Source organism: Rhodnius prolixus, unplaced genomic scaffold (assembly GCF_049639745.1).
Source record: "Rhodnius prolixus isolate KJV_2025 unplaced genomic scaffold, Rpr scaffold_15, whole genome shotgun sequence".
Lineage (NCBI taxonomy): Eukaryota > Metazoa > Arthropoda > Insecta > Hemiptera > Reduviidae > Rhodnius > Rhodnius prolixus.
This window is the reverse complement of record NW_027411605.1, coordinates 4,414,843-4,442,227: the sequence shown is the minus strand read 5'-3', so window position 1 is coordinate 4,442,227 and position 27,385 is coordinate 4,414,843. Positions and strand designations below refer to the sequence as shown.

The window sequence follows — 27,385 nt, the reverse complement described above, 5'->3', positions numbered from 1 at the left end:
ATGCTAATAAACAGTCGGAGAACCCACATCAACTTCACTAATTATAAGTAATATTCTAAGTCCGCTCAAGATATTCCTTTCTTCAAAGATTTCAATCCCTTCAAGCCATTTACCTGTAAGGGAAGTACCTATTCAGTGCCATTTTTGTTTCCAAAATAAACATTCAATCCTCCAAACCAAAATAAAACCAATTGTAATCTTTGAATATAAACTAGAATAGATTTATACACCTTTGAAGCTTGTTCCAAAGAAAAATCTATTTTAGGAGCATTCAGAGAAAACCGCAACCTTGAACGGTCCTCTAATATGCCTCAACTGTACAATGTAACAGAAGTACTTTTGCGTAGTATTATACTTGATTAAAAGTATTGCTAAAATTGCAAGTTTGACGCGAATCTGGTGGCCGAATTGCGGCGTTCCAGAAAAAGTTTTCGGTAATTTTCTGGACTCTGTCCCCCTAACTATTTTTATTGATCCAGAACATTAGCCCAGAAACTATCAACTGCAGGTTTACAGACTCCTACTTCAACCTTCCAATCGCTGTAAAACTTTATGTGATTTTTTTTAAATTTTTTATTCAACTATTGGGACATAAAATTTAAATTTAATTCTTTTTATTTGTTGAGTGACAAGTTGTTTGTTATTTTAGGTCGAGCATCAGCAGTGGAAGTGTTTGTCCAAAACATAAGAAGCCTGTAGTTGTGTCTACATCGTCTTCCGTGACGAGCGAAAGTACAACATTGACACCTGACGATGGAGAAACATGTTCCATGTATTCCTGTGATACCGAAGGCTACTACACATCATTCCATCTTGACAGTGGTTTAAAAACATTACGCGAAGAAGAGCCTTGTACGCCCATACACTGTACGTCAGCGTTATCAGTAAATAGCCAAGTGAATCAAAGTGCCGCCGAATCTGAGTATGAACTGTTCGGTAAAGGTTCCACTTCGACGACAGCCAGTTCAGCTGGTACCGTATGTACAACGTTATTAGTTCCTCCTACAGCGCCTACAGTTCCGGAAAGGGTGTCCAGTCAACTGTCTGGCAATAAAACCTTGCCCGAACGGACTACACGTTCACATGATACGATAAACACGAGGGAAACCCAAAGTCTTAAACTTAATAAAAAATCCGACGCAAAAATGTTAACATTTGATGAAGTAAAACATATAAATGAATCAAAAGATTCGTCCAAATTTAATATTGAAGAAAAAAATTGCGTTATAACGGTTGACGTTCACCATGAACACAGGAATACATCGCCGGAAAAGTGTGGCGATTCACCAGATTCTGGACATAATACGTGCAGTTCCCCGGTTGATTCTATCGCTAGTCCATCATTAGATCTAGAAATGTCTGAATGTTCTGATTTAGAAGGCGTGGACAGAATGGAAAGGATTCGTGTGAAGACTACTATCAATTCTAGTAGGATTCCGTCCATGTGTGTAATTACACCGCCACAAAGTGATGATGAGGTGAGCTTAAATCAGTATAATAAGAGCATGGACTCGGGAGAATATGTTACGATAGCGGACGTCCGGCCTACTAATCCAACAACAACTTCACCGAAATACAACACGATTTCACCAATCATTATACGTGAATCGGAGTATGTATCTTTGAACGATCTACCTTCGGCCGAAGGTCTAGCAGAGCCAAAGAGACAAGGTGCTCGGGTTACGCTGAACGCAGAAGGTAAAGTGGTCTATTCTTCGGACAGCCTGCGCAGAAGAAAGGCTGTACACACTACAGGTACCTTTGAACCAGGTCCTTGCGTGACTAGAAGCGACAATAGCCCTGTACCGCAGCGGCAGACCAACGTTAGACCAGTGATAGCGCAGAGCCCATTGTTTGCCAACCGAAAAACTATAACTCCATCACCTGTGCAAAAAACGCCGCCGTCGAAATCACCAGTAAGCGAACGCAAAGACACTTCGTTGCGCCAACCGCTGACTACAGTGTCTACAAATCGAGCATTCTCGCCCAGTGGTCAAAAAAGGATGACCACTTCCACCAATCAGAAGCAATACTTCTCACAGTCCACCCTGGAGAAACAGGCAAACAACAGTTCCCGTCCATTGTCACCACTAGTGTCGCCTACAACGCAGAACAACAAAATCACCATACCAAATCCCATCAAATCACCAACACGTGCCGCATCGCCTAGGATGATCGTCAAAGCAACAACCAGCAATCGTGCCTTGAGTCCAGAAGCTGCAAGAGGTGCCTACGTCAACATGAATCAGATGGCCGAGGATTCAAAGTTTGCCATCAAGCGTAGCGATAGTTATCGTCTAGCTAATGAGGAAACAGTGTTCAATCCAAACTTGCTTGGCCGGAAACAGTACGGACCTGGTGTGATAGCCGGCCCAAGCTTGCTGTCAGCCATCCAGGCGGCTCGAACCAATAAAGGTAAAATTATTAAAAATGAAAACACTGAGATCTGGTAATTTAAGACAAAATTGTCAATTTAAAAACACATTATTTTATGATTTTTGGTTGATTTAAGCCCAAAATATTGCTGGAAATTGTTACGCTTGCCAGGATTTCACTTGGTATTAGTTTATGCGGGTATTTATTATTTTTGTTGTATAAGTAGAGCTTTCTCTTTCTCAAATTTTTAACGTCAGCTAGTGAGGCGCATTTCTCGCGAAGCCATTAAGTTCCTAAAAAACTTGCCTTAGAAACTGATTTTTATTTTACTTTTGCATAGAAAATAATAAATTTATTGACATAGTCAGTTTATTGACTGAAATTTTTAATCATTTCTTGACTGATCTTTCTTGATTGTTAATTTATTATTGTTCCCTCACTATATCGTTCCACGTTTCTTTGCCCTCATCAGAGCCGGATTTAGATGAAAAGAGGCCCTAGGCTATTCCACTTATGAGGCCCTATCACTGCCCATTTTTAAGTTTGTAAATTACATGAGAGATAATAAAATACATCACTACTGTGATACATCACTAAAACAGTGTTTTAGTGTTCACTGTTTTTAGAATAGTGTAATTTTAATTTTGCTAACTATTTGAATGTAGGCCCCCTCTTTATCTTGAGGCCCTAGACTGAAGCCTAGTTAGCCTATAGGAAAATCCGGCCCTGGCCCTAATATTTGTCTCCTCAAAGTTCTGTAACTCACAAGGCTTTCAAGTATTGGATATGTATATCAGTTCTTAGAAAAAGCTCGCCCTTTATGTAGCCGCCATAAGCGGGGGAGACATTATCAGCTAATTGGATTTTGTAATCTCTTATTTATATTTTTTGGTCCCATATATGTGGCCAATGAAGCTTTCAGCGTCTTGAAAGATTATACTTCCCCTTAATCAAGATTCTGAAATCTTTTATGATTCTCAAGTTGTTATTAAAATCATAAAATACGCTCATTTCATCGATTCTTCGATTCTTCTTTCATCTGATCCTCGCCACTGTCTTAACGAACACTTCGCCAGTCCCGTTCTACATCCACCTAAATTTATCTGGCATTTCCTTTTAGGTTCATCAAGTTTAAATTCTCTTCATTGGATATTAGTTTACTAATGATCCACCATTAAAGTTTCCTCCTCCTCCAAAAAAAATCAAACGGAACTTAAATTAAATAAAAAATGTTTCACCATGAAATTTACAGATTTTTATTGTATTAGGATAAAGGCAGAAATATTTTTATCACTTCACCATTTTACTTTTTTAAAAAAAAATAGATTAATTTGATTTTGCACTTTGCTTGCATGTTTTATTATTATTATTTATTTTATTTTTTGAAATGAATTAGAGTGTAGCCTATTTATTGTGTGATACGATTTTATTTGTTTCGCTTTATATGTTTTAGCTTTGTTTGTCCATCTAGTTTTGTCAAATTTTCAGCGGGGAAAGAGGCAATTATGGCTATTTCATATTTTTTTTTTTAAATTGATTTAGTAAACAACCAAAAATAATTGATTTTCATCATGTACTTTTGTAATAAATGCCAAAAAAAAATGTGTAGATTCCATTAGGAGTGTGTTGCATGTATATTATCTACTTTGTTGTTTTTTTTTTGTAAATACGTCCTATTTACAACTTATTTGATCTGGCATTTTCTTTTAGATTTGTAAAGTTTAAAATTTACATTAGGAAAGTTATTATAATTAAGTTTCTACGCCTTTAAAATTTGTTTTGCTAATATTGTCAAATACTCTGTAGATAGACGAGTGGAAATTTTGCTGAATTTGTTAATCATTTTTTAATTTATTTACTTCTTGAAAAAAAAGGATCATCGAAGTACTAAATGAGTCTTAGTCTAGAATAAACTGAATAATTTAGTAATTTTAATTATGAATTATATTTAAAAAGAGAAATCCGAAAAAAATGATTTGGGAAGCTTGAACCTTTATTTGCAGAACTTGAATTATATTATTGAAATATTGTCCAATTGTACAGCTTCTTCCAATAATTTTAATCTTAAATTTATTACGTTCCACCTTTCATTAATATTCTTATCTTCTAAAACTCATTTATTCAAAAGTTTTCTTCAAATACTAATTGTGTAACGTTGGTAATGTTTTATATGACATGAAATTTTTATCTTACTTGTACCTGTTAAACATTTTTTTTAAAAAGGTGTAATTTAAAATAATAAAACTCTATGCTTAAAATAATTAAATTAATATTATTAATTCATTATAACAAAATAATTTAAACCTATTTTTGAATAACTTTAAACAATTGAATTAACACATATTAAGAAATTAAGTCAGCAGGTTAGAAAAAGGTTATTTTGGGATGCAACCTTCCCTTTATTCTATAAGAATCTGTACCACATAGTAACGCTTCTATATTCTTTTTTTGGGGGGGGATTCGTTTATGCAGTTGTGGAAGAATAATCTACAAGTAAATGTATTTACACTGACTTAACATATATAACCTGTTTTGTTTATAACCTTTCATTTATTTATTTTAAATATATAATTCAGGTTTGATGTGCGTTGTAAATATTGTACATATATATTTTTTTTTGCAAGATTGCACGGCTTTATTGTATATATTATTTGCACTGGTAGTTGTCTTCTCTCACAATGGAGTTGGATATTCAAACAAAATAAAATATTAGTGTTACAAAGGTGAGCAAACTTTTTAACAAAATGCATGCTTCTATTTTGTGTTTGTGTTATTTTCAATGCACTTAGCACGCTTTTTTTTTTTCTTGATTTTTATTATTCTTGTTTTTATTTCATTTTTACTTTACATCATTTCCTTAGGGTGTACATTACGAAAAAGGGCATTTTATAAACGGATTGCACTTGTCAAAACTTGGCAGATTTTTGGGGTAAAGAGAAGTCAGTAAAACTTCTGAAGGCCTCTTGGGATGATTATTTAGTTGGTTCAAAAGCATAGTTACCTACCAGTCTATGCCCTTATTTTTGCTCACCAGATTCCTTTGAGAAACAGATTTGGAGGAGGGAAATATTGAAAGTCATGATGATTTACAAGATGTACGGTTTTTATATTTAGCTTGCGAAGAGAAGGGCAAACAAGTTTTAAAAAAATAATTATTCTGGGGCATTCTATGTCGCGGAGACTGAAAAACTTCATCAGCAAAATTTTGATGGACTTTATCAAGCTTTTCTGGTAACCGTTCATAGATGCGGGAATGTACGCAGGGTTGTGACGAAATCAATCTTTAGGTCCGTACGTAACAAATAGGCCTGGTAATCAAAGACAAGCGCAATATTTCTCAGTGTGCTTAGAAGATATAAGAATGGTCCATCTAGCAGGTTTTGCTGGAAGGCGCACTCCTTCTTTGCGAGGTTGTTGCAAGAGTTAGATTCTTTAATGTAGCATAAGACATTTCGAGGCGGTATGGTATGGTGCTTACAATTGCGTTAAAAATACATTTTAGCTGGGGGTGTTTTAGTGGATCATTATAGTATCACTTGGCTGGTCCACTTCTTTCTCATGGGCTGTTCTAAGGGCGCCACAGAATTGTTGAGGAAATTGTTTTTCTGTTAACTGGGGCACTTCTTCTCGGGCTGTTTTCCTTCTTAACCTTATTTTATATAATCGGTTGTATCCAATAAACAGCACTTAGAATACTTGTCGGTTCTATTTTATGCAGGCATTGAATCTATGAGTATTAGTTTATCTCTTAAATTGTAGGATCTTACTTTATTTTGCTTTGTATTATAATTTCCTTTTACTTTATGAGATATTACATTTTGGTTATTTTAATCTTTCAGCTGCTCAAGAGACAAGCCTAGAGAACAACCTACCGCTGCATAATACATCTGTGGAGAACATCTTAGGTAGTGGTGGCCAGTCTACCTGGCCGAGATCCACATCCACGCCGACTAAGAGCAATGTCTCATCATCAATGGATTTCTCCGCCACAATGCCATCGCCTATACAGAAGAGTGCCACACCGCCAAGAAATAGCCGATCTGCGATGGACTTATACGCTGTCATACATGAATCTAAAAAACGCATCCAAAACCTCCAAAAACCTATTAAGCAGAGTCCCATTTGGCCGAAGAGTATCCCGGCGAAAAGCGTATCGCCTATACCGCCAGAAGCTAGCGTGGGTCTACCCCAGCCAATGGCCCCGCTTACTGATGTTAATCAGTTGAAATATACTAAACAAAGTACGGGTGGTTATGGATCATTACCTAGACTGCAAGTACAAAAATTGGAGCAATCACCTAGGAATCTAGCTAGAAAATCTTATACCATGTCTAGGAAAACACCTCCAGTGATTGGCCATACAAATCAATCATTAGCATCCGACCGACATGGACCAATACAGCCAACTTCTAGAACTGATTTTAAGAAACTACTACTTCAAACCGGCTGGAGTACACCACAGTCGATTGGCAAAGAATCAGCTGTGGAACGTTTACGAAATCGAACGCCGACAAAACCTTTAAGATATGATGTTCTCTCGTCCACAATACCAGAAGATTGTGATGACGAAGAAGAACACACGCCTACTAACACTTCGAAAGCAAATAGTAATAATAGTTTAAATCTATTGTCAAAAAATCCCACTTTAGAAACAGCTTTATAATATTTAATTATTTTATATTTGGGCTATTAGTGTTCTCGCTTTGTTTTAGAACAACTAATGTTAAAAACAAATATATTGGACTGCGCGCGCATATCTTCCTTTAACCTCCTAATGATTTAGAAAATTGTCGCCCTACTCCAATCGATCTTTTTAAAAATTATATTCTTCAATTTTATACAAAATGAAAACGTTTATCTGATTCCTCTTATAAAATAAGGCTTCTAATTACAAAAAAAAAAAAAAAAAGTAAAAAAGGACAGTAGTAGAAATTACATAAAATGTAAATATAAAATTAATCGACATTTAAATGGCCTCTCAGAAACATTTTCTGAACTATTGAAAATTGGGGTAAGATTGTCTTATAAAATTAAATTATGATTTTTTTTAAAACAATAATTGTACAGTGTATTATAGCAATTTTTTTAAAAAAGACATTTCTTTTAAAGAATAAAAATGAAACGTTAAAAAATTTTAATATATTTTATCTTGCCATAAATAGAATTTTTCTTACATTCCACTTATGGTGTCGTAATTATTTATTTTTAATAATTTATTTTTAAAGAGATAATCTTGTTGTTTTGAGCCCAGAATTTTTTTTTTTTTAATTATTAAAACAACGAGTTTATTTTTTATACATTTATTATAACCGAACATAGAATTCAAACAAAAATTCAAAATCAACCTCCTTTGAGGGAGGGCCAATTCTTTTTTATTAGTGTTTATTTAATATACAAACAAATATTAATCATGATTATATTATAATTTTTATTGATTGAATAAAGTAGTAATTATTTATTTTATGAACCTTAGAGATAAAATTCTTAAATACAAAAGAATACCTAATCTGAGGTTTCTATTTAACCTCTAGTATGGTTACAGGTTAAATTGTCTTCAAGTCTGAGTGTAGTATTTAATTTGATTTCATATTTTAACAAATTGTTACCAATTATTGGAACCTACATAACATCTAAAGTTAATAACTTTTTTTTGTTTTTCATTGATTAGTTCAAGTTAATTGAACTAGTTAATCCAACGACTAGTTAATCTTTAATCATGATTCAATATTTGTTAATGTCAACATATATTTTAAGTCTCCTAAGAGTAATGTGTATACGTGATTCGAATTTTGCTAGAAACTAATTTGTCTTCAATGCTCTCGACCAATAAGACTGATGTGATCACCACAGACCTTCTACTTAGACTGATAAAGTGCTTTTAGATTAGAAAAGCATCGTAATACTTTAACCAAACTGCCCACCTAGAAACTGTCAAATAGTTCCAATACGTCCTTGGCAGTTTGCGAAGTGCGGCTAAGGGGACTAAGTGAATTCAAGATTTGTAGTGTGACTTGTTAATAATTTCGCATGCCCTAAGACGCTTTATCTAAATACTATTCTCAGAGTACCTTCTTGGTTAAGATTGAGGTAAGTTTGTATTTGATGTTACCTGCCGAGTCGGCTGGATCCCTTTTTCGGTTCTGCATGCTAAGTAAACGTAATAAGTGGATAATAAATTGGATTGATCATTTGCTTTTCCAATTCAGCTGCAGTTCTTGTGCCTTCAATGAATATGTAAATAAGAGGTTACATGTATATTTAAGCATTTCTAAATTCCAATGCTAAGAATTTAATACATTTTGTCCAATCGAAATTGGCAAAACGTTTTTGGATAAGCCACTTCCATTTATTCATGTTGAGCGTGTCATTTAAGGACATAGTTTTCATTACAATCTTGTTTTAGCTTTCTGTAGGAGACTCGTTTTCTTTCTCATCCTCATTTGACCAGGGCTAAGGGGAAGATTTCAGCTTTCAGTTAAGAAGCAAAGCGATTTCCTAAATTTTTTTTTTTTTATAAAATGTGGTTAGATGATCTCTTTTTCTCGCATCTTACCTGTTTGAGGTGAAACGAAAATAAATATCACTGAAAGAATTGGCCCTTCCCTCCAATTAAATTAAAAATATATATTTATTTCTATCAGTATTTCTCTAGTCTTTTCCGGTGTATCACACTCCAAAATTTTCGTCTTAATCTTCTACGACAAGATAAACCGTATATTTTTTTGTTTCTTGAAAAAAGTGCCTCTTTGTAGTAAAAGAAATTATAATAATGATTCAAACTGTAATAATTCATTACAATATATTTACAGTTTTATTATATCAACTTCAATAAACAATTTTTTGTGAATTGTAATTTTTTTTTTTTTATCTGATCCTTTAAAATTTAAACCTGTAAACTTATTCAGAGTTTTTGCTGAATAAACATTGTAGTTAAAATGTCCTCTTTGTTTTCAGCTACTTAACTTGGTTACTCGAGCAAATTTAATGATTAGGTAAGCAATTGTCATCAAAAATATTAGCTCTGCTAATAGGTTTCCCTCTGCGAAGCAATTTTATTACCTTCCAGCTATCTGCATATCCTAAAAGGGATGTTGAAGAGACTTCAATGCTTTCCTAGAGTCGACATGACATCTACAAGCTGTTACTAAGAATATAATGTGAAGTTAGTGAAGTGGAGAGGTGAGTTAATTGCTTCAATTTATTACAGAAACCTGATGTACGGAAGCAGTTGTTACAGTAATGCGTTGTCAAATTCTGCTTCAGAGATGCTTAATGTTTACGGCTAATCTGCTAAAAAAAAATAACCAAATTCATAGCATAGCTTCCATGTTTGCTTTTAAGTGGCGGTCTTAATATTAGGTGGAACTAGATGCAGCCAAGAGCTAACGAAGCCGCTTAGATGCAAGAGGTTCTTCAAACAAATATCCTAAAAAAGATTGGCATTTTATTGTAATTAGATTTTAGTACAAGGTAAGTATGTATTAAAGAAGACTTTGGCAAGATTTAGTTATTTATTACTCAAAAAATTCATAGTCCGTAGTTATTTTAATACTCGTACATACTAATATTTATGTAATAAACATATAATAGAACACAGAAATTTCTGTTTGGCAAAAAAAAATCTGTTTTAATACGAAAAAGACTTTTTTCTCCACAATTTTATTTAAAGATTCTTCAAACTTGCACTTCTTGATAAATGTTACTTTGCCAAAAATATATATTTAACAATGTGGTATTTATTTCTTTTCTAAACAGGTAAAATACAAAGAAATTATTTGTCTCGCATCTACTTCATTTTTTTCACGTAAATTATGAAATGCAAAAAAAGTAAGAAGGAACATAAGTAAAAAAGAAGCTCGTGAAGCATCAAAATGGACAGGTTTCAAAGCCAAAAAAAAAGTACTCGCAAATTATGAAAAATGGTGAAAAAGTTCAAATATTTTCCATCAGGTTGCAGCACCTAATGGATCTCTATATAATGCAACTACAAGCAAATTTTCTTTTAAGTTAATAAACTAGGAGACGTGGTGGGGCAGGTCGCTTTGTCTTTCGTCTCTCCAAATATATCATGTCTAGTCTTTTCCATAGTACAATGCTTTCATGAATAATAATGATTTTCAGATTGAAAGAGTCAATACTGGAATTACTACCTGCGAATTGTTCATCAAAGGAAGTTAAAATGAAAAAGACGTTGAGAAAACCGCTAATTAAAATGTACAAACAATTGTTATGGTTCAATTACCACAATTGTATTATTTTTCTTTATAACGTGTAATATGCATATTTATATCTCTAATTTAATTAATTATGTGAATGTTTTACTTTTATTAGAAAAAAAAATGTATAATTTAGTAAAAGAATAAAGAAAATCTTTAAGTTAAAAAAATATTTTTATTTACATAACAATTTTTTTTTTTATACATCGATTTAGTATTTATATTTTATTATTTTAAAAAAATTATATCTAATTTAATAAAATGCAAAGGAAGTGCTAAAAAAACATTAAAAATTGAGAGAGAAAAAAAATTAAATGGAAAACAAAAAATAAAGTTAGTTTCAAATGAATTCGTCAGAGAGAGCCACTTCACAGACTTAAAAAGTTTATATATTTGCCACCAGAGAGCACTGCTGTTACCTCTAACAAATTCTCTTGTAACAGTACGACTTGAGATGAATTGGGATAGATCGCTCGTCACTCCAAGAATATCTAGTCAATCATATCTCTTCAAGGCGGTCCAAAATCTTCAACAGAAGCCAAGACAAGATCTTGAACCCAAGTGTCCGCCCCTGGGCTTTTTCCCCTTTCAAAATAATCAAGCCCCCCCCCTCATTTTATCGAACTCGGATTAGTATTTCAATATAGATTCGTCTTTCTCCTCACTCATTTACATAAAAGAAGTACATACTTACATTCTTATGGTGGCACACTGCAAACAAACTCATTTTGAACAGTCAATCGCTTCCATCTTAATTTTACTCTTTAACAGGTACACACACGAAAATGGCACATCATGGTCTCCAGTTTTTTCCAAAGCTAAGAGTGTAAATCGAATCGAATTTTATGTTTCGCATGATGGCTACCTTTTAGTGGATAGGTTATGTGGCCAGTAGGGCCAACCTGCAATACGTACGTATTGTTAAAATTTTATTACTGTATGAACAAGCGCGGAATAGAGGCCAAACTACAGCTAAATAAAATATACTTGATTTTATTTGCACAAAACTGAAGCAATCTCTTACATAAACATGTAATGTTCAACATAAATAAAATTATTTTTTATATATATTTAAAAAAAAATTATAAGTCTGGTGTGAAACACACTCTTGACTTTCAACAAATCCTAATTTATGTAATATATAATTTTTTTGTAGAATTTATTCAATAAAGTGGCCCTTTCGATGAATCGATATTCTAAAAATTTTGGAAGTTTACTTACACACTTTTAATGCTATTAATATTGCACAAGTAACGAGGCTGTTTATTTAACTTAAGTAACACTATAGATCTTACATGCTTCTACTCCAAGAACTATCTTAAGTAGTATTTTCTTCGGAAAACGTTTTAAATAAAAATTATTTATCTGTATTTATCTAATGAACGTAGGTTGCTCAAAGAAAATCGATGAGTCGTTTTTGAAAAAATTCCAAAACAAAAAATAATCGATTCAGTAAAAATGGCACTTTCGATTGAATGATTTACTCTAAAAAGCTAATTAAATTTGTAAAAACAAATGGAAAATAGAAAATTTGTATGATCGCAATAACTTCGATATAGTCAAAAAAAATGAAATTACAAAAATTTAATTTTCTCTTTGGAATAAATACACTTTAATTATTTAAATGCACCTTATTCTTTAATTATTTATTTTTTAAATTTTACCAAATAAACAGATTTGATCAATTCTTGACCCTCAAAGTAGCTGCGTTAGGGCTGTTGCGAAAATAGACTTCAGGTTAATTCCTCGTTAAAGACGATGAACAAGAATAGAAACGGAAGATCCAATTTAGGATAGGAATTTGCCAAGCTGGACACAATGAGGACGATGCTTGGAGTTGTTTATTTGAGAGCGGTAGCCATCATTACCCATAAAATGATATCAGGTTATTATGCATGGAAAATAAAATCCGACAAAAGACATACACTTAACGCGAAATACACGAATTTGGCTGTAAATTCTTTCTCTCCTATCCCCTATTTATTCTTTACATTATTCATTTAATTAGCTTAATTAAAATTTGTATAAATATTAAAAATTATATGTATCTTAATTTAAAAAAAAAAAAATCAATCTTTATCCTCTGTATATCTTCCTAGAACGATAGCTCGTAAAAGTGGCCCAACTTCTTCCGTATCTTTCAAAGCTTCCACCAGCATTTTCTCTATATTTCGCATGATGGCTACCTTTTGATAACCTTTCAGTGGATAGGTTATGTGGCCAGTGGGGCCAACCTGCAAAAACAGAAATTATCGTATTAGAGTAGAATGGGTGTTTTGAATAGAAATATATGGAATGATTTTTAGTAAAATCCCTGAATTTCATGGATGATTATAAACATTTTTTTTGGTATATGCTTATAATAGGCTGTCCGCTCTTACTTATGTAGACACGTATTGTTAAAATTAAAACCATTTTTTTTCTATTTTTAACAAGTTTCGTATTTACATTAGTTTAGCGTAGAGAATTTGACTTTACTATGTTTCTATCCCCCATGACTCCTTAGAGGAGAGGAATTCAAATTTGTTTGCTCTAGAAATGCCAGAATTAAACTAGTTAACTAACCTTATACCAAAAATTGACGGACACAGTATAACCTCCTCTAAGCAAAGATTCTACATGATGCCACCAGTAAACAGGAATGTAAAGAACTTCACCAGGACCAACAATGGCTTCTTCACCTTTGGCTTCACTAAATTTTGGAAACTTTACAAAATCGGGTTCGTCAAAATCGATCTGAAAAAATAAATGTACAATCATTTATTGGAATACAATAATGGGGGGTATAGTATAGAGTATCTCTTTAACAAAAACTTACAGTTTAAATTGTTAAGTATAAGGGTTGATTAAACGCCAAAAGGTACACAAATCAGCTAGTACCCAACATTTCATTCATGCTTAGCTGATATAATTTAAGTAATTTTGCTGCATTAACTTTTTCTTCACATTTTTTTAGAAATTATTAGATGTCACAGACCCTTATGCTGGCCCTTTTCATCTACAAAATATTTGTTCAAGTAGCACTGTAGATTGACTGTTATATCTAGTTATTTATAATAATCAAACTATTAATTACAGGTGAAAAAGAAAAACGTTATAAAAAATAAAAAAAAATTATGAGGCTAAAAAATTCAAAACTTTTTTTTAAAAAATGCTTATATCAACATACATCAATGATTTTGTTTATTTTATTTATTTATTTTATTTTATTTATTTTTTTAAATCGTCGGTTTAAGTTCATTCTTCGATTAAAGTAATTGTTATTTTATGTAGTAGTCAAACGTTTGTAATAATAGGTAATAATTATCTGGCTTTATCGCAAATAATATAGTTTTCTTCAATTACACTCTCAATGTAGCTGTTCTTCTCACAATGTTGAATATATGTAATATATAATAAATAAGATATGCATATTTTTAGGACAGCTAATTATTCCAGTATTTTACTATAAGTAAAATTAGGGGGCCTAAATTAAATTACAATTGAGAAATGAATAATTATTGTTGAATAATCTACTGTGTGTTATTTGTGCTCACGAATATTTCGGTAAGACGAATTCAAGACTGAAATATTCTGTTAAATCCGTGATTCAAATTTAAACAGTAGCTGACTCTAACTTTGTTTTTCTCTACTTTAACATGAATGTATATGTGACTACTAAGAATAAAGGGCATATTAAAGAGAAATTTGAAGAATAATTTGAAATGGAGTTAAAATAAAGTACCTATTTAAAAACGAAGATATAATATACATTTTATCATAATTATAACAAAATAATATTATGATCTGGCCAGCATAAGGGTCTGTGACATCTAATAATTTCTAAAAAAATGTGAAGAAAAAGTTAATGCAGCAAAATTACTTAAATTATATCAGCTAAGCATGAATGAAATGTTGGGTACTTGCTGATTTGTGTACCTTTTGGCGTTTAATCAACCCTTATACTTAACAATTTAAACTGTAAGTTTTTGTTAAAGAGATTTTTGTACCTTTTGGATAGATTTTCATTTTTGTCTATTTTACAAAGTTACTTATCTGCTTCACAGATTTTTTTAAAATTTAGAATAAGCAATTCTATCATTATAACCTGATAAGGTGTTAAGTCGGAACCGTAACTACCATTGGAGAGATCTTTTTAAAGAATGATTATAGTTGCCATCCTCAATAACAATTTTTTTGAGAAAGCGTTTTGAATAAAATAGGAACGTATTTGTACGTAAAAAGCAAAATTAAACTGCGATTTCAGTACTTCCTCTTAAGAGGAGTAAGAAAAATAAACTGCGATTACAGTACTTCTCCCTAAAAGGCAAAAATTTTGAATCGAACGACTATTCATTAATGTAAATAGGTTCACCCATTGATAATTTTAACGATTGCAGTACTTCCTCTTAGTAGGTGCAAGAGCATCAGCAACGTAGAGGAGCTTTAACCACTTATTCGTGTTAAATTTTATCAAAATCGGACAAAGCGTTACAGAAATATTGGTAATAATAGTTTTAGAAAGGGCCTTACTTGAGTGGGGCAAACTCCCCTCTTTATGAGGCACAGCGTTCAGACTTTTAAAGTGCAAATCTGTAAAAAATTTCAATTCGAATGACACTTCATTCATGACAATCGGTTCTCGTGTCGATAATTTGAAACGATTGCTATACTTTCCCTTAACAAGTGTAAGAGCTGATCGCCGCTTTAATGTTACGTAGGGGAGCCCTAACTCTATCATCCTACCAAATTATTTCAAAATCGGGCTAAGATTTACAGAATAATTAGTAATAATAATTTTGGAGGGGGCCTTACATAAAGGGGGCTAACTCCTCTCCTATGCGATGTACAGCGTCGAGACCCCCAAAAGGCACATCTACATAAAATTCCGAATCGAATGACACCTCATTCATGAAAATCGGTTCCCGCGTTTAGGCGCTACGTAGTTTACAAAAAAGGTAACAACAACAACAACAACAACAACAAGAAGAAGAACAAGAACAACTTGAAAAAGCCGTTTTTGCTCATTTTCGGCAACTTTTTTCTCGAAACCTATTAGATCTGGGTTGTTGCAAAAAAATTGCAGCTATAAAGGAGGGTTTGCCCTATAATTTAAAGAAAATTTGGGAATTTTATCTTTTATAGAAAAAGAGAAAAAATTGTCAAAGTTGGGTGTTTTTCAACATTACGCTTTTTCGTGCAGTTTTTGACGATCAACCCTTATACAACTGTCCTACCGGACAGTTTTAATTTCTGAACATCAACCCGAGATAGTTCAAATACACTAAAACTGAAGATACTTAAATATTTAAAGAAGTCAAAACCAAAAATAACAGAGTGGTTGAGGAGATGTATCAATAAAACCATATATTAATGGTCAAGGGTCTAATTTGAACAAATATCGATTTCTAGCAAGAGTGCCTAGTATTATTTACGTCGGATCACGATTGTTTCAATTGAATGAAAAGTAGAGGAGTGTCAGTATCGAAAAAAAGAAACTGTAACAAATATTTTGAAGTCTAAAATACCTGACTCTGCCGATCGTGCGGATGGAATACCGGATGCGGATACAGACAGTCGAATTGTTCCGGCGGAAACAAGATTATTCTTTTATAACCTCTTACCTGGGCAAAGAGATTTTCTTGTTCGTCATAATGGCAAGGAGTAACGTTCCCTGAAGTGAAAAAAATAAAAAACAATATAATGAGAAACTTAAAAATCACTATCTCTTACTGAAGTGAGAATTCTATTTTGAAACGTTCCTCCAAACTAAGTGTACACAATCTAGGTAGTGGGAATTTAAGTTTTTTAAAAAGATGTTTCTAAGATAGATGATTGGTGTATACACTGCATACAACATGCTGTCTCTTTTAGTGATGTTAAGGAATCTTAAAAGATAACAATAGCGAAATGTTCAGGACATTCTGCGACATTCGTTCAAAAAATTAACCAATGAAACCATACCTTCCATTCCTATTAATAAAAGATTTGAAGTAAGCGGACCCCAATTCATTTTCTTTTGTATTCCATTTATCCAGTCCCATTTGAATCCCAAGAAATCACGTACTATTGAAGGTCCAACGGTGTCGTTTAAGGTTTGTTGAAGGTATAATCTGTAAAACAAAGAACAAAACAAATCATTCATCACACTCATATAAATTAATCACTTAGAGATTAAGTTCTTAATAACAGACTTTCAATACTTACTTATCGTTTCCTTTCTTCCACTCTCTAAGTCTTTTAGCAAATTCAGCCATTTTCATAGAAACTTTCTTAGTTGGCGGAGTGAATTTAGCTTTAATTGCTGGCGATATAGCTTTCTCGTCGTAGTACTTAAATTTATGATTTTTCGACGATATTACTGTACAATTGGTGCTGCCCATATGTTCTTGTAGATAGTTTAAATCCCACTTTGTAGACGGTGCCACAAGATCTGAGTCAACGATTATAACTGGTTTCTAGTAGAATAAAAGATAAATTTAATGTAAGAAAGTAAAGTTTGAGTATATTATATATTGATCAATTTGAGGGAATGACTCAAAAATCTGGCGTGAAATATTCGCCCAACCTACTCTTATGACACTGTTACTCGATTGTCTTTCATACCTAGGTTGTGTAGTAGGCTGCAATAAATTAAACCTGAGGGTGCCCGCTTTTTTATAAAAAGCCCACATTACTGGCAGCGCTTTTAAAAACTATGGAAGTGCAGATTCAATTTTTAAAGAATAAAACCTTAGCTCCCCAGTACGCTATGAAAACCATTTTTTTTTTTTTTTTTTGATTGGGGCATGTAATAAAAACGTTATCACACAAATTTTGGAGCAAAACACAGAAGCCATTGATACCAAAAATCTTAAAACTGTATTCGCCCTTAACATTACATGATTATTCTTTACAAAAAAACAATATCTGGAAAAAAGTTACTAATAAAAGTGGTAGATCTTCATATGAATCCGAAGTATGCAAAATTTAAAGAAATTCATTAGAGCCATTTTTGAGAAAAACAAGTAAGATTTGTTAATTACTTTTGGTTAATTAAATCGCATTTTCATTTGTCGGATTTAAGTCAAAACCCTAGTTTTATAAGAAGTGATTGCAATATCAAAACGGGAAGACCAAGTTGAAGCTTAAAAGAACAGTTTCAGTATTTGTGCAGTCTAGAAAGTAGCATGAACAACTTCCTTTAAAAACTTTAAATACACATAATTTTACCACTATTATCAAGAAAGTCATTTGAAAGAGTTTTTCTGGGAATGAAAGTGACAGGCTTTCTTTTTAAGTGGTACATCAGTATGTATACAACTTGTTCTGTGTAAAAAGAAATTACAAATATTCACCAAAGAGAAAAGTAGATAAATATCAACTGATCATAAAAGAAACTTCAAATAGCTTCAAGATTTTCTTAACATAAGAACAAAGAGCAATGAAAACGATTATTATTTTTGCTTTTAAACAAATATTTTTAATAAAACAATACTATTGTAAGAGCATTTTAAGGGATTTAACTTTCTCTTATCTCTTCTTAAAATTACAGTTTTAGGGTAAAAGAAAATTTGCGTTAGAAAAATGCATTAATAGAAAGAAATGTGAGTTATCATATCACATAATAGATTTATATTTTGAAAATGCGAAGAAATACTTAGAAATTTGTTATAATTTATGCCAAAATAAAACAAAAACAGAATTAATATGGAAAACAAATAGAATATTCCACTTACACGTGCAGCGATAAGTTCTTCTACTTTAGGATCAGAAACTTTATACTTTGGTACACTTTTTAACGATATGTCATATTTTCTAAGTTGGGTTTCATCCCAAACTCTCCTTTCTTGATCCATCACTCCAGTTTAGTGATATTTATAATTATAAAAATGTGTCATGATTATTCTACAGAGAATAATAAAATTGCTAACAGAAGTTAAATTAATAAATAAGTTTACATCACACTTATCAATTGTAAACACTTTACTTCAAGAACACATATCACATCCAACACTAACCTACATCACGAAACCAATAGGAAATCTCAGCACAACCTAGCAGCCACCTTGGACATTATGTATAACCTTACACTTGGATAACATCTTTAATTAGAGATTTCGCTGAACATAAGTAAAAACAACGTAGAATGTTTTTAGTTAATTATAGAAATTTATTAAGGTATATAACTTGATTAATTAATATCACCCAGAATTTCAGTGTATTGTGATATTTCTGTTTTCTAATTTGGATATCTTTAACTAATTACACAGGAGAACTACATGTGAAAAGAAAATAAGAACTATATTTTTAAGTGGTTGCCAAAAAGACGAAGATTCTAAAAGTCAAGCGGCAAAAAAACTAAATTCACTTTTACAATCAATAATCAAGGTAATATAATTGCTTATTCGTATAAATATTAATATATACTTAAGATTAGATACGGATTTGTAAAAGGGAGAAGCTGTAAAGTAAAATTTACCGTGACTTGAAAGATCTATCGTGAAATTATTTGCCCGGATTTTAATAAAATGTTCCGGCTATAAAAGTATGCAATGAGTAATTTTGAGTTAATAAATATGAAGATAATTTAGAGTTTCCATGTGTGTTTTTTGGTGAACTCAAATATTTGCAGATTCTGCAGGTTTCTGTGTGCATAATGTGAATGTTGGTTCTGTTACCAGTCTGAGGGACACCATCCAAATTGCTAAATGTGTCTTTTTTACTTGTTTTACTACATAAGATATTAGGGAAGAGATTAGCTGAGGGTTAGTGAATACTGAATTCTACCGCGGAGATCACGGGTACAAATCCAGCTGCTTGCCCAAGTTTTTCTCTTTCTAGGAAGTACTTACAGCTAACTGTCCGGCGATAGACAGTGTAATTTTATTCGCTTTGTTGTTCCTCCCAAATGAGTACACACTTCAAATAGTTGTGAATTGAAAATCTACTCCAATTTATTCATTATTTTTATTATGTCCTAGGATGACTCAATTTCTAAAGAGGCAGCTCCAGGAAAGATTGAGATTGCTACTACCAAATTTAAAAAGAGAAAAATTAAAAAAGAAGTTAAACCAAAAAATTTAGGTTAGTTGTATCATTGATTAACTTATCATTTTTTTTTTCTCTCCCTAAATTTTCTAACTTTATCTTTTAATATTTTTAGGTGAAAAAATTGTAGAAGCAGCTAAAAATGTTGCTGAAAATATTAAAGGTGAACCAGCGCTAACTGAAGCAGAGCTACTTCAAAAACTGCTGTACAAAGATGAAAATCTACAAAAAAGTGTACTCGCTGCTTCAAAGAATCAAACATTAAGGTTATTTCTGTTTTGTTTTTACAAATATCGGTTTATTAACTATTTTTAAGCAGTTATCCTAATCTAATATCATCTGCATGTCCATATTCAGTCGGCAAAATGAAATTTTACACATTTCTGATATATTAGGCATGATTATCGAAACTAAGATCTTCGGAGTTCCCGGTAATAGATCAAATGAATTGACTGGATATATATACTTTTGTATTCACAAGTATTTGAATTTTTGAATGGAAATACTCATTTAATATAATAAAATGTTTTGTTTGTATGTTAATTTTAGTGAATTAATTAGTGACATGAAAATAGAGAAAACATCTTCTGGCGAAAAGAAGAAGATTAGGGATGCCCAATACAGTCGTGCAGATCATGTGAGATCTCTGTTGGAAGATAAAGGCTCAGCAATTAGAAGAAAAGTACCAGCAGATTTGTAAGGAAGTGACTAAATTTTTTGGCACATTTGATGAATAGTTTTAAAGTTTACAAAAAGCGCTTGTAGAGCTTTCAAATAATACAATTTGAAACAATCTGGTTGAAGTAATTATTACTTCAATCAAAAAGGTACACTTATTAGAAATAGCGTAGCTACTTGCATCGAAAATCAAATTCTTAAGGTACCTCTTTGTTAGCCAACTTTCATTCATTTCTTGTGGTAATGAGCAAGACGGCAGATCTCTCTACAGTGTCCATGACCCAAGGCAATTATCTTAAATATTTGACGGTTAGAATGTTGTTCCTATCTAGATGGTGTAGATAAGACTCGATATTTTTCATCTTGCTTCCCAGATACACTATTTTTCTTTTATTTTCATCCTCAACAATTTCCGGAAGAATTTCAAAAACATTTTTCCATGAAAATGATTTTTAAGGCAGTACAGGAAATGGGGTATGGACCAGGCTTCTCTAAAATGTGCTCTTTTAGTGTAATGTACGGTTCTATCGCTTGCATAAGGGAAGTCTTGTTAGGGTTGACACATTATTTTATATATATATATATATATAAACCTTATTAATTTCCGCTATTAAAAATAATTTTCTCCCAGTTTATGTAGACTGTTCATGTAAAAATGAAAACTTTTGTTAAAAGAAACAAATTCTAATCTTTGTTTTTATAAATTTCAGCGGTCAAGATTTCAAATTGGATCTCTTCGGAGATAATCCTTTAAATATCTTTAAGCTAAAAGCTGAAAGTGTAGAAGATGAAGTTAAGCTTAACATTTGGGAACACTGTCGTGCTAGAGAAATTAGGCTTAGTGTTACTCATCCTCCGGCCAACATCTACGAACAAATGATCATTTGGACGGACAGAGGCATGTTGTGGAAATTTCCTATAGATAATGAACAAGGTATTTTTACTAATCTTTTTTTTTAAATTCGATATAGTTTAATTTAAAGGTATTATTTTATCGAAAGTTCAATTGTCGATTGTTGATGTGTTGTACGTTTTAGACGATTCCCGATAGATTGAACGTGTGAAGAGAGAATTATTTTAAGGTTAAATCTATTGTTTAATAACTATTCACTTAAGAGTATGTACAGAACTTTTACAAGTTTCAGTTCTCAATCTTAGAGGTTGTAACTAATATTACGCAAAATTTTCTGTAAAATTTCAAACGATTCGCTCTAAGCTTCATATTTGTAGTTGAAAAATTGAAACAAGAAAGTATCGAATTGATATGTTGCAATCATAGTTATAAAAAAAAGATTTAAATGATAATAATTAATTAATTGAATTAAATATAATTCAACATATTGTTCCATTGCACCCACAAAATGGTTGGAATCTCTAATTATCGCTGATTTCATCCATTGTAGGATGCATGTTTTTGGTATCTACAAATAGTTTCGGACTCTCATCTATTATCAGATATATAAATTAATCTAATTAAAAAACCAAGTTCCCAAATAGTACATGTATAAACCTGAACATGGATTACCGCCCCTCGTGCTTCTGCGCACCTATTCTCCTTCAAAAAGTACCTGCCAATGTGTTTCGTCTTCAACTTTAAACAATTAACTTCTTGAAATGTGGTAACGGATACAAATTACAAATTGTAAAACCAAGAAATTTGCCTAGTACAAATTAAAAAGGTATCCCAAGATATAGAAGGTTAAATTTTTAAGTTATTGAAATATGGAAGGTTTAATTTTCGTGTTTTTTTCAAATACGTTCAAATTTCAAACATTTGTATCTCTTTTTGCACTGATGAGAATTGAATGAATTTTGTACGAAATTGTAGAGAAAAGTAAACTCTATAACTGACATAAATCGCAATGTTTTCGCAACAATAGTTATTGAAATATGGAAGGTTTAATTTTCGTGTTTTTTTCAAATACATTCAAATTTCAAACATTTGTATCTCTTTTTGCACTGATGAGAATTGAATGAATTTTGTACGAAATTGTAGAGAAAAGAAAACTCTATAACTGATATAAATCGCAATGTTTTCGCAACAATAGTTATTGAAATATGGAAGGTATAATTTTCGTGGTTGTCAAATACGTTCAAACTTCAAACCTTTGTATCTCTTTTTGTACTGATGAGAATTGAATGAATTTTGTACGAAATTGTAGAGAAAAGTAAACTCTATAACTGATATAAATCGCAACGTTTTCGCAACAATAGTTATTGAAATATGGAAGGTTTAATTTTCGTGTTTTTTTCAAATACGTTCAAATTTCAAACCTTTGTGTCTCTTTTTGTACTGATGAGAATTGAATGAATTTTGTACGAAATTGTAGAGAAAAGTAAACTCTATAACTGACATAAATCGCAATGTTTTCGCAACAATAGTTATTGAAATATGGAAGGTTTAATTTTCGTGTTTTTTTCAAATACGTTCAAATTTCAAACATTTGTATCTCTTTTTGCACTGATGAGAATTGAATGAATTTTGTACGAAATTGTAGAGAAAAGTAAACTCTATAACTGATATAAATCGCAATGTTTTCGCAACAATAGTTATTGAAATATGGAAGGTTTAATTTTCGTGTTTTTTTTCAAATACGTTCAAATTTCAAACCTTTGTGTCTCTTTTTGTACTGATGAGAATTGAATGAATTTTGTACGAAATTGTAGAGAAAAGAAAACTCTATAAGTGATATAAATCGCAATGTTTTCGCAACAATAGTTATTGAAATATGGAAGGTTTAATTTTCGTGTTTTTTTCAAATACATTCAAATTTCAAACATTTGTATCTCTTTTTGTACTGCTGAGAATTGTATGAATTTTGTACGAAATTGTAGAGAAAAGTAAACTCTATAACTGACATAAATCGCAATGTTTCCGCAACAATAGTTATTGAAATATGGAAGGTTTAATTTTCGTGTTTTTTTCAAATACGTTCAAATTTCAAACCTTTGTATCTCTTTTTGTAGTGATGAGAATTGAATGAATTTTGTACGAAATTGTAGAGAAAAGAAAACTCTATAACGGATATAAATCACAATGTTTTCGCAACAATAGTTATTGAAATATGGAAGGTTAAATTTTCGTGCTTTTCAAATACGTTCAAACTACAAACCATTGTATCTCTTTTTGCACTGATGAGAATTGAATGAATTTTGTACGAAATTGTAGAGAAAAGTAAACTCTATAACTGACATAAATCGCAATGTTTTCGCAACAATAGTTATTGAAATATGGAAGGTTTAATTTTCGTGTTTTTTTCAAATACATTCAAATTTCAAACATTTGTATCTCTTTTTGTACTGCTGAGAATTGAATGAATTTTGTACGAAATTGTAGAGAAAAGTAAACTCTATAACTGACATAAATCGCAATGTTTTCGCAACAATAGTTATTGAAATATGGAAGGTTTAATTTTCGTGTTTTTTTCAAATACGTTCAAATTTCAAACATTTGTATCTCTTTTTGCACTGATGAGAATTGAATGAATTTTGTACGAAATTGTAGTGAAAAGAAAACTCTATAACTGACATAAATCGCAATGTTTTCGCAACAATAGTTATTGAAATATGGAAGGTTTAATTTTCGTGTTTTTTTCAAATACGTTCAAATTTCAAACCTTTGTATTTATTTTTGTACTGATGAGAATTGAATGAATTTTGTACGAAATTGTAGAGAAAAGAAAACTCTATAACTGATATAAATCGCAATGTTTTCGCAACAATAGTTATTGAAATATGGAAGGTTTAATTTTCGTGGTTGTCAAATACGTTCAAACTTCAAACCTTTGTATCTCTTTTTGTACTGATGAGAATTGAATGAATTTTGTACGAAATTGTAGAGAAAAGTAAACTCTATAACTGATATAAATCGCAATGTTTTCGCAACAATAGTTATTGAAATATGGAAGGTTTAATTTTCGTGTTTTTTTCAAATACGTTCAAATTTCAAACCTTTGTGTCTCTTTTTGTACTGATGAGAATTGAATGAATTTTGTACGAAATTGTAGAGAAAAGAAAACTCTATAACTGATATAAATCGCAATGTTTTCGCAACAATAGTTATTGAAATATGGAAGGTTTAATTTTCGTGGTTGTCAAATACGTTCAAACTTCAAACCTTTGTATCTCTTTTTGTACTGATGAGAATTGAATGAATTTTGTACGAAATTGTAGAGAAAAGTAAACTCTATAACTGATATAAATCGCAATGTTTTCGCAACAATAGTTATTGAAATATGGAAGGTTTAATTTTCGTGTTTTTTTCAAATACGTTCAAATTTCAAACCTTTGTGTCTCTTTTTGTACTGATGAGAATTGAATGAATTTTGTACGAAATTGTAGAGAAAAGAAAACTCTATAACTGATATAAATCGAAATGTTTTCGCAACAATAGTTATTGAAATATGGAAGGTTTAATTTTCGTGTTTTTTTCAAATACATTCAAATTTCAAACATTTGTATCTCTTTTTGTACTGCTGAGAATTGAATGAATTTTGTACGAAATTGTAGAGAAAAGTAAACTCTATAACTGACATAAATCGCAATGTTTTCGCAACAATAGTTATTGAAATATGGAAGGTTTAATTTTCGTGTTTTTTTCAAATACGTTCAAATTTCAAACATTTGTATCTCTTTTTGCACTGATGAGAATTGAATGAATTTTGTACGAAATTGTAGAGAAAAATAAACTCTATAACTGACATAAATCGCAATGTTTTCGCAACAATAGTTATTGAAATATAGAAGGTTTAATTTTCGTGTTTTTTTCAAATACATTCAAATTTCAAACATTTGTATCTCTTTTTGCACTGATGAGAATTGAATGAATTTTGTACGAAATTGTAGAGAAAAGTAAACTCTATAACTGACATAAATCGCAATGTTTTCGCAACAATAGTTATTGAAATATGGAAGGTTTAATTTTCGTGTTTTTTTCAAATACGTTCAAATTTCAAACCTTTGGATCTCTTTTTGTAGTGATGAGAATTGAATGAATTTTGTACGAAATTGTAGAGAAAAGAAAACTCTATAACGGATATAAATCACAATGTTTTCGCAACAATAGTTATTGAAATATGGAAGGTTTAATTTTCGTGTTTTTTTCAAATACGTTCAAATTTCAAACATTTGTATCTCTTTTTGCACTGATGAGAATTGAATAAATTTAGTACGAAATTGTAGAGAAAAGAAAACTCTATAACTGATATAAATCGCAATGTTTTCGCAACAATAGTTATTGAAATATGGAAGGTTTAATTTTCGTGGTTGTCAAATACGTTCAAACTTCAAACCTTGGTATCTCTTTTTGTACTGATGAGAATTGAATGAATTTTGTACGAAATTGTAGAGAAAAGTAAACTCTATAACTGATATAAATCGCAATGTTTTCGCAACAATAGTTATTGAAATATGGAAGGTTTATTTTTCGTGTTTTTTTCAAATACGTTCAAATTTCAAACCTTTGTGTCTCTTTTTGTACTGATGAGAATTGAATGAATTTTGTACGAAATTGTAGAGAAAAGAAAACTCTATAAGTGATATAAATCGCAATGTTTTCGCAACAATAGTTATTGAAATATGGAAGGTTTAATTTTCGTGTTTTTTTCAAATACATTCAAATTTCAAACATTTGTATCTCTTTTTGTACTGCTGAGAATTGAATGAATTTTGTACGAAATTGTAGAGAAAAGTAAACTCTATAACTGACATAAATCGCAATGTTTTCGCAACAATAGTTATTGAAATATGGAAGGTTTAATTTTCGTGTTTTTTTCAAATACGTTCAAATTTCAAACATTTGTATCTCTTTTTGCACTGATGAGAATTGAATGAATTTTGTACGAAATTGTAGAGAAAAGTAAACTCTATAACTGACATAAATCGCAATGTTTTCGCAACAATAGTTATTGAAATATGGAAGGTTTAATTTTCGTGTTTTTTTCAAATACGTTCAAATTTCAAACCTTTGTATCTCTTTTTGAAGTGATGAGAATTGAATGAATTTTGTACGAAATTGTAGAGAAAAGAAAACTCTATAACGGATATAAATCACAATGTTTTCGCAACAATAGTTATTGAAATATGGAAGGTTAAATTTTCGTGCTTTTCAAATACGTTCAAACTACAAACCATTGTATCTCTTTTTGCACTGATGAGAATTGAATGAATTTTGTACGAAATTGTAGAGAAAAGTAAACTCTATAACTGACATAAATCGCAATGTTTTCGCAACAATAGTTATTGAAATATGGAAGGTTTAATTTTCGTGTTTTTTTCAAATACGTTCAAATTTCAAACCTTTGTATTTATTTTTGTACTGATGAGAATTGAATGAATTTTGTACGAAATTGTAGAGAAAAGAAAACTCTATAACTAATATAAATCGCAATGTTTTCGCAACAATAGTTATTGAAATATGGAAGGTTTAATTTTCGTGGTTGTCAAATACGTTCAAACTTCAAACCTTTGTATCTCTTTTTGTACTGATGAGAATTGAATGAATTTTGTACGAAATTGTAGAGAAAAGTAAACTCTATAACTGATATAAATCGCAATGTTTTCGCAACAATAGTTATTGAAATATGGAAGGTTTAATTTTCGTGTTTTTTTCAAATACGTTCAAATTTCAAACCTTTGTGTCTCTTTTTGTACTGATGAGAATTGAATGAATTTTGTACGAAATTGTAGAGAAAAGAAAACTCTATAACTGATATAAATCGCAATGTTTTCGCAACAATAGTTATTGAAATATGGAAGGTTTAATTTTCGTGTTTTTTTCAAATACATTCAAATTTCAAACATTTGTATCTCTTTTTGTACTGCTGAGAATTGAATGAATTTTGTACGAAATTGTAGAGAAAAGTAAACTCTATAACTGACATAAATCGCAATGTTTTCGCAACAATAGTTATTGAAATATGGAAGGTTTAATTTTCGTGTTTTTTTCAAATACGTTCAAATTTCAAACATTTGTATCTCTTTTTGCACTGATGAGAATTGAATGAATTTTGTACGAAATTGTAGAGAAAAGTAAACTCTATAACTGATATAAATCGCAATGTTTTCGCAACAATAGTTATTGAAATATGGAAGGTTTAATTTTCGTG

At 31.1% G+C, this 27,385-nt stretch overlaps 3 protein-coding genes across 6 annotated transcripts in view; 2 read left to right on the top strand and 1 right to left on the bottom strand.

Moving 5' to 3' along the window:
- Positions 1–9,229, top strand: part of gukh (NHS actin remodeling regulator GUK-holder) — a 198,194-nt gene extending 188,965 nt beyond the window's left edge. For all 4 annotated transcript variants that reach the window (XM_074129587.1, XM_074129586.1, XM_074129588.1 and 1 more), the window contains 2 exons: positions 650–2,415; positions 6,216–9,229. In XM_074129587.1, the coding sequence (XP_073985688.1) occupies positions 650–2,415; positions 6,216–7,039 (2,590 nt within the window). In that variant the 3' untranslated portion in view covers positions 7,040–9,229. The remainder of the gene's footprint in view (positions 1–649; positions 2,416–6,215) is intronic.
- A 2,340-nt stretch (positions 9,230–11,569) lies between these two features.
- Positions 11,570–18,430, bottom strand: LOC141454900 (hypoxia-inducible factor 1-alpha inhibitor-like). Its single transcript, XM_074129596.1, has 6 exons — positions 18,290–18,430; positions 16,779–17,029; positions 16,536–16,684; positions 16,100–16,245; positions 13,158–13,328; positions 11,570–12,826 (listed from the first exon to the last, which is right to left on the bottom strand). The coding sequence occupies exons 1-6, from the start codon at positions 18,407–18,409 to the stop codon at positions 12,662–12,664; spliced, it is 1,002 nt and encodes a 333-aa protein (XP_073985697.1). The 5' UTR covers positions 18,410–18,430; the 3' UTR covers positions 11,570–12,661.
- A 140-nt stretch (positions 18,431–18,570) lies between these two features.
- The window catches only part of mRpS31 (mitochondrial ribosomal protein S31), a 50,519-nt gene continuing 41,704 nt past the window's right edge, over positions 18,571–27,385 (top strand). Inside the window, exons 1-6 of the mRNA XM_074129595.1 lie at positions 18,571–18,731; positions 18,824–18,941; positions 19,535–19,637; positions 19,717–19,867; positions 20,151–20,297; positions 20,990–21,213. Coding sequence (XP_073985696.1) covers positions 18,700–18,731; positions 18,824–18,941; positions 19,535–19,637; positions 19,717–19,867; positions 20,151–20,297; positions 20,990–21,213 — 775 coding nt within the window. The 5' untranslated portion in view covers positions 18,571–18,699. The remainder of the gene's footprint in view (positions 18,732–18,823; positions 18,942–19,534; positions 19,638–19,716; positions 19,868–20,150; positions 20,298–20,989; positions 21,214–27,385) is intronic.

Excerpts from the sequence above, each read along its gene's own strand:
- LOC141454900 (XM_074129596.1), bottom strand. The coding sequence starts at position 18,409 with ATGGATCAAGAAAGGAGAGTTTGGGATGAAACCCAACTTAGAAAATAT. Across the intron at positions 16,246-16,535 it reads TTTATTAATAGGAATGGAAG|GGAACGTTACTCCTTGCCAT; the intron begins GTATGGTTTCAT and ends TTTTCACTTCAG. Across the intron at positions 13,329-16,099 it reads CGCACGATCGGCAGAGTCAG|ATCGATTTTGACGAACCCGA; the intron begins GTATTTTAGACT and ends TTATTTTTTCAG.